At 45.8% G+C, this 12564-nt stretch overlaps 1 protein-coding gene across 12 annotated transcripts in view; it reads left to right on the top strand.

Moving 5' to 3' along the window:
- The window catches only part of TOM1L2 (target of myb1 like 2 membrane trafficking protein), a 109030-nt gene that overhangs the window by 12641 nt on the left and 83825 nt on the right, over positions 1–12564 (top strand). For 2 of the 12 annotated variants that reach the window (XM_054689461.1, XM_054689462.1), the window contains exon 1: positions 7158–7299. The exons of 6 other annotated variants lie outside the window; for them this stretch is intronic. In XM_054689461.1, coding sequence (XP_054545436.1) covers positions 7212–7299 — 88 coding nt within the window. In that variant the 5' untranslated portion in view covers positions 7158–7211. Of the gene's footprint in view, positions 1–7148; positions 7300–12564 lie in introns of those variants that run through there. 4 more of the 12 variants (XM_054689463.1, XM_054689460.1, XM_054689464.1 and 1 more) reach the window with 4 other exon arrangements.

A 12564-nucleotide genomic window follows, 5' to 3' on the forward strand; every position in this document is an offset into this window, starting at 1 on the left:
TCACAGTCTTCTCACTTGTCAACTGGGCAAATTGGATTCACCAGCAGAGACTAACTCCGACACCCGAAAATGTCACTTGTAATGGCACGTTTCTGACAAGGTGCCCATGAGATGCACTCATTTCAGTTTCATAAATACTTTTTGAACATAAAGGCAGATTGCTCCAGAGAGCAACAGTGAAAGGAAGGAGGTCCACGGGGGGCTGAGTAGATGCATGGAGGAGCCAGACTGTGGTGGAGGTGCTGAGGGCCTCTTGCCTATGGAACTTAGTGTCAAAGGGGAAGGTTTGTTTACTTTCTACATAATGTTTTTAGCTTTTGTTTCTTCTTCTTTTCATCTCTTCTAACTTACCCAGTCCTGATCCATTGAAACTGCCAGCTTTGGTCTCCTTTCTTCAGTTCTCCTGCCCTTTCTACTCTGTAGCCTCTGAATACTTCCAACAAATCTACAAAAACCCTCCTGGACTCCGTATCTCCTTAGAAGGAATCATCAGCATAATTGTTGAAGGCCCCACCAAGTGGGCTTCTCCTCTCTGCCCACTCTCAGGCCTTTGCTGTACTCTGCCATTTCTGCCCCTCCTGGCCTGTACTCATCATGGTCTTTCCCTCTGAGTGGGAAAGAACTTCTCTTCTCCCCTTCTTCCTTGCTCATGGTTTAGGTGAATATATCCTTTCAGGCCTAACTTATAATTTCCCACTGCCACGAACCTGGCCCAGAAGCCCCATAACCATAGTGATACTTATATTTTATATCTTTAATAACTATTTAATATTTGATAATTTTTATTTAATATGATTTAGTATTTAATATTAATTAAATGTGATGATTATTTAACTGCTATTAATGTTTAGTATTTAATAATAATATTCAGTGTAGGATAGGATAGGATTTTGAATTCAAACATGAAAAATGCCCTAGGCCTGCCCTGAGAGGAGCTGTGGCTACAGCAGGCAGGGGCAGGTAGCCCTATGTGGGGAAGAGGGAGCAGAAGGAAGTAACATTTATGGAGCACTGTGTGGGCCAGGAAGGGTGCAGGGCCTTTTAAGGTTTCAGCCCATTTAACCCTCTTGACCTTGTGAGCTGGGTATTTTTACCTCTGTTGTGACTCTCAGAATCTGATGACCAATAGGATTGAGAGCCAGTGGAATCCACAGCACAGACTGTAGGCTTCCCACTGCCTCACCTGACCTCCTGTGGCATTGAGTGGGGGCTGGGGGGGCCAGTGAGTTAGGTATTAACTCTCTCGATACCTCCTGGGTGCTAGTAGGTGCAGCTTTCGTCCTCAGTCAAGGCCAGATGGCGCTTAAGACTCTGCCTCCATGGAGGTCCTTGTTTGGGCTGTGCCCACAGATAGTGGTGAGCCCCTTTGGGGGAATTGCACCTCTTTCTTCCACCTGCTTGTTGCCAGCAGTTTTCAGGAAAACTTCTAAAACCAAATTCCTGCTCCCTGATTAATTCACTCTCAAGGGCACAGAACAACTCTCTATATACTTAAAAAATTGTCATAAAATACATATAACACAAAATTTTCTATCTTAACCATTTTAAAATGTACAACTCACTAACATTAAACACATTTACGTTGCAGTATAACATCAGCACCATCCATCTCCAGAACTTTTTTTGTCTTGTAAAACTAAACTCTGTTCCCATTCAACAACTCCCATTCCACACCACACCCTCACCCCCAGCCCTTGGTAATCACCCTTCTACTTTCTGTCTTGGATTTTTGACAGTCCTGGGTCCGTCATATAAATGGAATCATACAGTACTTCTACTTTCACGTCTGGCCTATTTCACGATACAGTATCTTCAAGTTTCATCCAGGTGTCACAATCTCCTGCCTCTTTAAAGCTGCATAATATTCCATTGTATGTATACAACATTTTGTCCACCCATCCATCTTTAGACACTTGAGTTGCTCTGACCTTTTGGCTTTTGTGCAGAATACCTCTATAGACACGGATATACAAATACATGTTTCTGTTCCTCTCTCAGTTGTTTGGGGTATATACCAAGAAGTGGAATTGCTGGAAGAAATGATAATTCTGATTTTAATTTTTTTGAGGACCTGCCATACTGAACTCACAGTGGCTGCAGCATTTTACATTCCCACCGACAGTGCACATGAGTTCCCATTGCTAATATCCTCACAGATCCTTGTCATTGTCATTTTATTGATAGTAGCCATAATAGAGGGTGTGAGGTGGTTGCATACCTTTGGGGGGTGTATTGTTAAGAACCCACATGAATTTAGAAATCTTCAGAGCCCAAGATATGGGTGTTTATCTGGGGGAAGGCAGAGCCTCTGTCCCATGGGGAGTGCGTTCATTTTTCAGCATTTCATATTTGCTAGATGATGATGTATAGTTATTGTTGTATACAGAATTGCTTGCTGGCAGGGAGGGTGGTCGCCTAGTCTTAGGGATTTCGAGGCAATGATGGAACAGAGGAGCTTGATGGATCACTTGTGGCTGAGTGACAGGGCAAAGCCCCCTTTGGGCTGGTAGTATTTTCTTGGCATTTTTGCGAGTAGACGTCCTCCAGGAAGAAATGCCTCCTGTCCTGGGGTCATGTCACTGCCCTGGGCCCACAGTCAGGTGGAGTACAGTGTGACTGAGGTGGAGAGCACAGTCCCCAGGGTCTCTGAGTGCCTCCTGGGGACTGGGAGTGTGTAAGACACAACAACCATCTCCAGGGAGTTCCCAGTGAGGAGGTAAATGCACCATTTCAGTGCCAGCGTGAGTCCAGGAGAGAAGTGGGGATGGGCCCTGTTGGAGATTCAGAGGTGCTGACTGTTTTTTTTTTTAATTTATTTTTTAAAATTATTATATATATATATTTACATCATTTTCCATTTTTGTACAATGTATGCATTTTCATCGTGGTTATAGTCCCTGTAAAATTCCCACCACCCATTCACCCATGGTCCCTTGTGCTCTTCCCACCCTTGTTTTGATCCTACTCCCTTCTCCCGCCCTGTAGTATGTCTCTGATTTATGGTTGCCTGTTGGTTTTTATTTTTACTTTATTATAGTTAGTTTTTTCCCCTGATCCCTTATTTGGATCCTCTACATTCCTGCTATAAGTGAGACCATCCAGTGTTTTGTTTTTCTTTCTGGCTTATTTCGCTGAGCATGGTCCCTTCCAGCTCCATCCATGTTGCTGAAAATGGCATGAGTTTATCTTTTTGATGGCTGCGTAATATTCCAATGTGTATATGTACCACATCTTCCTGATCCAGTCATCTGTTTTTAGGCATTTGGGTTGTTTCCATAGCTTAGCTATTGTAAATAGTGCTGGTGCTGCCTGGTTTTGAAGGATGAGTAGGAGTTGGCCAGAAAGAGAAGGGAACTGGAGGAGGGAACAAGCCCTTCAGCTTATTACTGAACTAGTCAAATGTATGTATTTGAGACATTGCCCCAAGGACTTCAGTTTAACAGTGTGTTGGACTCAGGGAAAGGGTATGAAATGGCCCCTGCTAAACAGCTCTACTGAGGGACAGGGTGGAGGTGGGTAATGGACCCTTTTGGGCATGGCCTTCCAGAAGCCCCATTGTAGCCCTAATGGAGGGCTTGGTGGACTGCCTTGAGAAAGGTGCCCACGACACTCCCAGCCTTCCTGGAGGGTGGGCAAAGGAAGAAGTGGCATCTTGGGGTGCCTACGGGACCTTCCCTCATTGGGGCCAGCATTCATACCCCTCTCGTGTCATTGCTCTGCCCCAGAGGCTGCCTTCTCTTTGGTCTTTTGTGCCAACTGTTTGTCTTTCAGAAATGGGTATTGATAGATATGCCCATTCTTATTTAAAAATTAGACAGCAAGAAGTATATTTTGGAAAAATGTGTAAGTCCCCGCATTCCCAACCCCTCCTCGGTCCCCCAGACATAACCCCGTCAACTGCTTAGTGTATGGTCCTTGTTCTGTGAAGTTTCTCTTGTGTGATGGGCTCCTACTCTGGTTTCATTTCACAATTGGCTTTTGTCATGCCATTGTATATTTTGGAGATCTTTCCATGGCAGTATATATAGATCGACCTCATTGGGCATAGCATTCCAGAATAGAGGTACAATTTATGCAACCTTTCTCCCACTGGGAGGCAGTGGGGTTTCTGTCCTTATAAACAATGCTGTAGCAACATATCTTTCTACATGCACACCTTTCTGTGGTTTAGATTCTTAGAAGTGAAATGCCTGGGTCAGTCTGCCGGAGCATTTCAAACTTTGACAAACTGCCAAATTACCCTCCAAAAGATGTCCTGCATTAGACTCACCAACAGAGTCCAGGTAGCCACTACATTTCTGCACATCTAAGGAGGGACCGGGCATTGGTTGTTGGCGGTCCTCACTCCCTGATGGAAAACCATCTTGAGACCTGTGGGTTAAAGCCCACTGCCTTCTGCTCACTTCCTTGCTGAGGGATGCAGTGGAAAGTGCCCCTTTGGCTTTGCTGCTGTGCTGCACTGCTCCTCCTGCTTCCTCGGCTTCTCTCTGCAGTGTAACAGGCCAGCTAGGACCTTTTCTTTTCTTGTTAAAGCATTTTTCCTCAGAAGCCTTTTGGGGTTTGCTTTCGTATGAAGTGTGTCAGGACCTCACTTTTTGCCCTGTTTGCCTGCCAGCTGTGAACGAGCCACATCTTTCTATTGGGGCTCCAGGGTAGCCATCTTTGATGCTCAAACTCACATTCCCTACATTTTACTGTTGATATGTTAGTCTCGAGAATCCTTAGTCTCCCCCAAGTAAATGTGCTGTTCCTTGTCTCTGACCCAGTGAGAGAAACATTTTGTACATCCTTTAATTAGGGCGAGGACAGAGGAGTAAAATTCTGTTTTCCCCAAATCTAACAAACATTCTCAGAGATTGCATTTCTGATTCGATTCCCAACAAGAGAGTTGAAAGGAAATGGGTGAAGGGGGAGGTGTCATTTATTGGGGGTTGCTGGTAATTCTTCTTCCAGCAACCCAAGGCACTGCTATTACAGTGAGGCTGAGTCAGGTGCCAAAGACCTCCCAGGGAGGTAAGTAGCAGAGCCAAGACTTGAACCCAGGTCAGCCCCACCCTGCAGCCCTGCTCCTGCTCCCGGTTGGCTCAGAGTAGATCCCTAGCAGTGCCCTCCTAGAGAGCCTTCCCCTAGAAGCAGGAATGAACCAGCACCTCCTTCCTGGGGCGCTTCCTGGGCCCACTGGCCACTTGGAAGAAGAAACCGTAGCTTCCCTTCCTTCCCTTCGTGCATTGCTAGATGCTGACCTGGGGCTTCCCAGGCATCGCATTCCTGGGAACCACCTTCATGATTCTCATGTGTCCACAAGCCACCTATGCAGTTATTTATGGAAAATTTTATTTATACGACTCACTTTTTTAACTTGGGTAAGTTTACTTTTAAATGATCTTTATGACTACTATAAATTGAAAATCAGCTTCACTTGGCAGTAACCCAAAGTAACAAAAATAATTTTTTTTAAAATGCATAAATACAGTGAAACCAAAAATAAGGTCATTTTAGCTGGATCCTGTTGCCTTCCTGGCGTTCCCAGCTGAGACCTACTTCTCTGTTAGGACAGGAAGCCCCGGAAGTATTGGAGTAGCCAAACTGGGGCAGAGGCTGGGGGGGGGGTCTCAAGAGAACTGACTCCGTGTTCTTGAGCCCCACTTCTCTGAAACCACCCACTGGTAGTCACGGCCCACTCTTTAGGAACAGTCTTTCAGCTTTGGGACACCCTGGACCTTGTACCTTTTGGGGGCACACCACCTGCCTTGGGGCCTTTGCTTCTGCCTTCCCTCTGTCATGATAGCTCTCTCCTCTGCCTCTCGTGTTCAGGTGGGAAGATTCTGCCCTCCTGACAGGAGAGGCTCCAGCGCCACATTTGCTCACGTGGCCTCTGATCAGAGCCACCGTTTTCCTCACCCCAGGTGCCCTGATGGCTTCCCAGGAACTTTTTTCATATACCTATCTTGGCATAGATCAGATTGTAGAGTAGGTATGTGTGTTCAGCCTGTGAGACAGCTGTTGGAAGGGGCGCTTTGTAGTGTTTATTCTCCGGGAGCCCCTGGGGGCTGGGACAGGCTCTTGTCAGAGCTAAAGCCTCAGGATGTGATATTCCCTGCACTGAGCCCTCTGTTCTGCCATCAAGCTCAGAATGTCGCTGGTGATCTGGGTCTTCTGACAGGCATTCCACCACTGCCACTCCCCATTCCAGAGTAGCTCCTCACATCGGCAGGAGGTGGGCAGGTGGCAAGAGCAGCTGTCTAGGGTAGAAGGCACCTGTGTGGGAAGCGCATGATCTTAAGCCCCCATGGAAGTCTCCACAGCATTAAAGGAAGGTTTTCTGAGATGCCCCTGGAGCAGCCCCAATGTTCCTGCTTCCAGCTCCCCCTTCATCTGGTCTTTGGGACAGTATACATCTCATGTGACACGCTTGGTGTTTCAAGCCTCTGCTTGTCAGTCACTTTTTGGCTTTTGGGCCCAATACCCACTGTGGACAGGCTAACTCTACTCCAGTCCCCTTCCTAGAGTCGGCAAGCCCCATGTCTCAAGGCCTTGCAGGCTTTGATACATGGGGGAAGGGAGAGAGGTTGTGCATGCACAGGGAGGTGGCTGATGGAGGGGGGAGAACCGCACACTCTCTAGGGCTCCCCTGCTCTCCGTTCACGCTGTGCTCACTGTTAGCTGCGCTCACTGTTAGCGGTGGACTGCAGGGAGAGCTGCAGGGCTGCTGAGCAGCTATGTTCCTGGGCTGCTCCTGTCTAAGAAAGGGGCTCCTTTTTTAAAATTTTCTCTAAAGCAGTGGCTTTAGAGAGCTGTGTCCTTCTCCTGCTGGGCTTCACACCCACTCCAAAGTAGGGACTGGGGCGCGTTCATCTTGGTATTCAGAGGACCTGACACTGTTCTCAATGAAAGGTTGATGACTTGAATTTAGTTCAGTTAGTTTTCAAAATGCAACTGTTAGACTGGGGAACTTAATGAAAGACAGACACAGTGCAATGATGCAGGCATTCCATGTCTGAGCCTCAGTTTCCTTAATTGTGACTACTACTCTCTTAAGGTTGTTTAAAGCACAAGTTTCTCACTCAAAATGCTTCTGAAATGAATGAATCTTGAATTTTGAAGGCATGTGATGAGAAAAGTACATTTTTTTTAAACATAACACAATTTTTATTTGTTTATTTCATAGCCTGGCCTGTGGTATTGCAGAAAAGTTAAAAGTAAATTACAACATGTGTACTTCTGGAAAAAACCTTGAAATCAGACAGACTTCAGTTCCACTCACCTGTTTGAGCCTCAGCTTCCTCACCTGTGAAATGGGTATAACAGTCTGACTTTTAAAATTGTGTGTGTGATGTTTGCTAGGACTGCCGTAAGCAGGATACCACAGACTGGCTTAAGCACACAGCATTTATTTCCTCACATATCTGGAGTCTAGAAGTCAAAGATTAAGCTGTTGGTACATTTGGTTTCTCCTGAGGCCTTTCTCCTTGGTTTGCAAACAGCTACCTTCTTACTGTGTCTTACATGGTCTTTCTCTGTTCACATGCATCCTTGGCGTCTTTGTCCAGATCTCCTCCTCTTATTAGGACTCCAGTCAGATCAGATTTAAGCCCACTCCAATGGTCTCATTTTAATTTAATCACTTCATTAAAGTGCCTATCTCCAAATACAGCCATAATCAACATAGGAGTTTGGCAGGGGGTTTGGGGGCACACATATTTTATAACATTCACAAAGCAGAGAACTCAATAGATGGTGGGTAGCTCTTGTTATTTCACTTGATGTTCTTGTGGTTTTGACTCTCCTTTGCGCAGATGTATATGGTGTGTGTGGTTGTCCTGGGGGCTGCTGCTACTGGGGTATCTTCCTAATCCCATGTGCCTTCTGTTACAGTTAGACCAATATGATAGACTCACATTTAGAGAGCAAGACAGGTCTCCTTCAGCTTCTGAACCACAAAGCCAACTAAGTATCCAGTAACTCATTGTTTAGCAAAACTCAGGCTTGACTTTATTTAGTTAGCAAAGGAGTAGCTTTAAATGAAGGAAACTAACAAAGCGCTGATGAAAGTTGAGTTAGATGAGAACTTCATGTTAAGTGAAAGAAAATAGACACAAAAGGCCACATATGATAGGATTCTATTGATATGACATGCTCAGAACAGGCAGATCACTGTAGAAGGAACATAAATTAGTGGGTGTAGGGCTCTGGGATGAGGAGGGAATGGGAAATGACTTATAATGGTGCAGGATTTCTTTGGGGGATGATGAAGGTATTCTGGAATTAGATCTTGGTAATGGTTGCAGAACGCTGTGAATGTACTAAACTCGCCTAATTATGTATGCTTCTAAAAGGTGAATTCTATGGAATACAAATTATCTCAATAAAGCTACTATTAAAAAATTGAATTAGGGTGGTGGCAGGATTATGTGAGTGGCTTTTCTTCATTTCTCTAGTCCCCAAGTTTTCTGTAAGTCCTTTTTTTAAGTGGAAAAATCCAGAGTCCCACATTTTATGAAGATTACTTGGGATCCAGCTTTGTGTGGAGCTGAATTATAGCCTAGCAAAGAAAATCTCCATGAAATATTAAGGGGTCACTTTTGCTCCTAAAGTATCAACCATTGACTAAGATTTACAGGCCTATAAATAGAGAAAAAATGAGTATGTATGTGGTGAAGCTTAAGAATGATTCTGACCTGCTGTGATGTAGATCTCCTAAGAGAGAGGCTGTATTCTCATCCATAGCAGGTCTGTGGTTTGTGACAGTATTAGCTGTTTATTGTCTGGTGCAGCCCAACTGGTGTGGGGCATAGATATCCATGTTTATTCCAGCGGGTGAGTGTTCTCTGAGAAACTGCTAGCTTCCAGTTTGACACGGTCTTCAATCCACTGCCAAGAGATTTCTGAGCGGTATATATTTTTAATATACATTGAAGAATTCATCAAGGAGTTTGTGCTCGTGCATGTTTGTGCTCGTGCATGCGCACACATGTGTATCATGGCTGGTGGCTACCAATTTGCCCATTTCTACCCAATTTTAAACCGTGTTGGTCCTGTAGGCAGTCTGTTTCTTGGCTAATGACATAAAATCATCTTTGAAAGGAAAACTAAAGACTTTTGCATTACCTTTTGCCAGTTTCTGCTTTAAATCCACCCTTTGGTATTTGCAAAGGTCAGACGAGCTATTTTGGTGTCCATGGCCCTGATTAATGGGAAATCATACATTTCCATTGGCCCCTGAGGATGAAGGATTAGTGTGGCGGCGGCAGCGGCGGCGGGCAGCATCTGCTGTAATGTCAGAAGCGTGGTGTTGGGAATTGCAGGAGCAGCAGGCCCATGAAAAATGTAGGAGGAGGGTAGCTCCTCCAGCGCTCGCCCCTGACGAGTTTTTCTCCGTTTGCAATCATGCAAACATCTCCGGGAGCATTTGTTCTCCTCCGTTAAGCCTTGTCGCTAAGAATTTAATAAGGAGAGCACAATTGCCCCTTTCCTGAGAGGGCTGTGAGCCTTGTGTGCGGGTCTCTGTTACCCTGCCAGAAGGTTCCTCAGTTCCCTGCAAGTCGGCATGTTTGTGTTCAGCTTTTCACCCCTCCTTGTAGGAGATGTTGGTTTTATTCTAAGTTAAATAAAAATCGTCGTGTTGGCGCCTAGATTTTTGCAAGAGAAGCAGGTGCCTGGTGCGTTGGGGAGAACCTTTTCCTACCCAGGAGCAGATGGTTTGCGTCAGTTCATCTTGTGACCTTTCTCTGCTTCTAAGATATCAAATCTCTGATCCCACGGATCATAAATATTCTTTAGGTTTGTGGCCACGGAGGTAAGGGGAGCATCAAGCTGTCGTTACCATTTTCCGTTTGTCTGGAACCTTTGGAAGGAAACTGTTACAGCATTTTTAGGTACTAAATAAGCCTCCTGCAGCTGTGGGCTTTACAGACACATGAAGGGCACTGCAGCAAGGCTGCCTCTGCCAAGGTCAGAAAAAGCCCTCTGCTCAGCATCCTACTGTCCTCACCTGTCCATTTACCGAGCAGCCACTTCACTCCTGGCACTGTGATGGCTGGCACAGTCCCTTGCCTGCCTGCCCAGGGGTCGCATTTTTTATCACCACTAGTGATAATAGCCTCCTTGTTTTGATCACCCATTGTATAGATGGGGAGCATCTCCCTGGCCTCTCCTTGTCCCACATTCTCATTAGGAGGCAGACCCATAAACAAGTGCTGTAGGGAGGCTCCTGATAATAGGGAGGTGTGCACTGTGATGGGACAGAATGAGGAGGTGACATCTGAGCTGGCCTCCTGAAGGAGTTTATCAGGCCATGCTAGGAAGCCATGCTAGCAAGAGAGAACATTGGAGAAAAAGTGCCTGTGTGAGGTAGCTAGACTGCAGGCTCTGAGTGTCCCTGTGGGAACCTGCCAACAGGGGAGGCAGGTGGTGGCAGTGAGAGCTGGTTAGTGACAATTACCTTGAGAGTCAAGCAGGGAGCTCGGGAAGGTTTTCACTGTGCAGCAGGAAGATGTGATCAGATTTCTATTTGGGGAAGATCATCCTGTGGAGGTGTGGAGGGTGAGCTGTAGGAAGGGAGTCTGGCAGCAGTGGTGCCAGTGAGGGACTGCAGTAGCGATGGCAAGAGAGCTGAGGGGGAGCTCAGCCAGTGTCCCTCTGTCCATGAACTTGCACTCACTGCCCTTTCCTTCCTCCTTTTTTAGTCCCACATTCTTCTTTGGATCATCAATCTGCTCGACAGCCAAGTCCTGCTTCCTTTCTAAGGCCTTTCCTGAACTCTCCAGCAGCGGGCTCAGCCTTCCCCTATACCCCTATAGCAGTATTATAGTTGCCACTTGACCCTCTAGTGGCCTTGCACCTGGAACTCCCCAGTGTGGATTAGCAATACTTTGGGCTCTAAATGGATGCTAGTCCCCCAGTGGGGCTGGGCCATATGGTAAGGAAGAAAGGCAGGCTGAGTACTTTGCAGTAGGTTGGAGGGGACTCAGAACTTGGGGACAAACTATACCTCTGTTTGAGACTGACCTCTGTTTTACACATGTTCTAGGGAATGAAGTGATTTTTATTGTCCTTGCTTTTTTTTTTTTTTTAAAGACTTATTTATTTATTTATACAAGCACTGGGTACAGTCAGAAACACGCTATGTGGGACCCTCCTTCGGTGGCCGGGAAGCAGCTGGGGATCGAACCAGCGCTACAGAGACTGCGGGCAGCTTCACAACCCAGCGCTCAACCGCTGCGCCACCGGGGAGGCCCTGTCCTTGCTTTTGATTATGATAAAATTCAAGCATAAATGAGAATAGGGAGAGTTGTATAATGGACTTCTATATACCCGTGACTCAGCTTCAACAATTCTCAGTATTGACCAATCAAGTCAAATTGATTAGATGGTTAGAATATCCATCTAATCATCCCTCCCCTGCCTTCTCCCATATTATTTTGCATCAAATTCCAGACTTCATGTAATTTTATCAATAAATATTCAAGTATATGCCTCTGAAAGATAAGGTATTTATGTGGATCTCTGGGAATCTGAATCTGTTTGCGCCCCAGGCTTCTCATCTGTAAAATGGGAACAATGATGCCCTCATCCCAGGGCTACCATGAGTAAGACTCGTGAGGGGCTTCGCTGGAAGCCTAATAATTGCCTTTTCTTTAGTACCTGCTATGTACCAGGCACTGTAATAGCACAAACAACACAACCTTGAGGGCACATGAACCCAGGTCCCAATCTCAGCCCCAACACTCACCACTGTGTCTTTGGGGCACATTGCTTAGTCTGAACCTCACTGTCCTTGTCTTTAAAAATGGGGCTATGGGGCCTCCCCGGTGGCGCAGCGGTTGAGTGCTGGGTTGCGAGGCTCCCCGCGGCCTCTGCGGCGCTGGTTCGATCCCCAGCTGCTCCCCACCCACCAGAGGAGGGTCCCACATGGCGCGCAGACCTCTCCTGCTGCCCGCTGCTCCCCTCAGCAGTGTGCTTCGGTCCTTCTGCCTGCTCTGCTCCCCACTCTGGCTCTGGTGAATTCTCTCGCCCTCCCGTGCTTCTGACTGTACCCAGTGCATGTATAAACAAACAAACAAACAAACAAACAAACAAACAAACAACCAAATAAATAAATAAAATACGTGCCTCTTTAAAAAAAAAATTGTTAAAAAATAAATAAATAAAATAAAAATGGGGCCAGTAATAGTTTCTTATAAGGTGGTTTTATGGTTTAAGTTAGACAAGTATGTATCAGTACATAATAATCAGCTCTTAACACATGGTAGCTATTATTATAAATATCCTTTATATGTATATATAATTTCTGATTCTCTTAGCAATCCTGCAGAGTATTAGTTCTATCTCCATTTTACAAATTAAATGACATAGGCTTAAAACCAAGATTAAATAACTTGCCTGAGGTCTTGGGACTAATACATTGCAGAGTCAGGAATCTGAGTCCTGGTCTCACTCCCCCCAAAGCCCCCACTTTCATTCTGGCTGTTCTTATTGAACCTTGCTATGCAGTTTGTGAAAAAGAACATGCTTACCTTGGGTCAGGCAGACCAAGGTCATGTGGCTTTTAACTCTGGCTGGTTT

This window comes from Talpa occidentalis, unplaced genomic scaffold (genome assembly GCF_014898055.3).
Source record: "Talpa occidentalis isolate TD23 unplaced genomic scaffold, MPIMG_talOcc4v2.1 talOcc4.7, whole genome shotgun sequence".
In the NCBI taxonomy this organism is placed as follows: domain Eukaryota; kingdom Metazoa; phylum Chordata; class Mammalia; order Eulipotyphla; family Talpidae; genus Talpa; species Talpa occidentalis.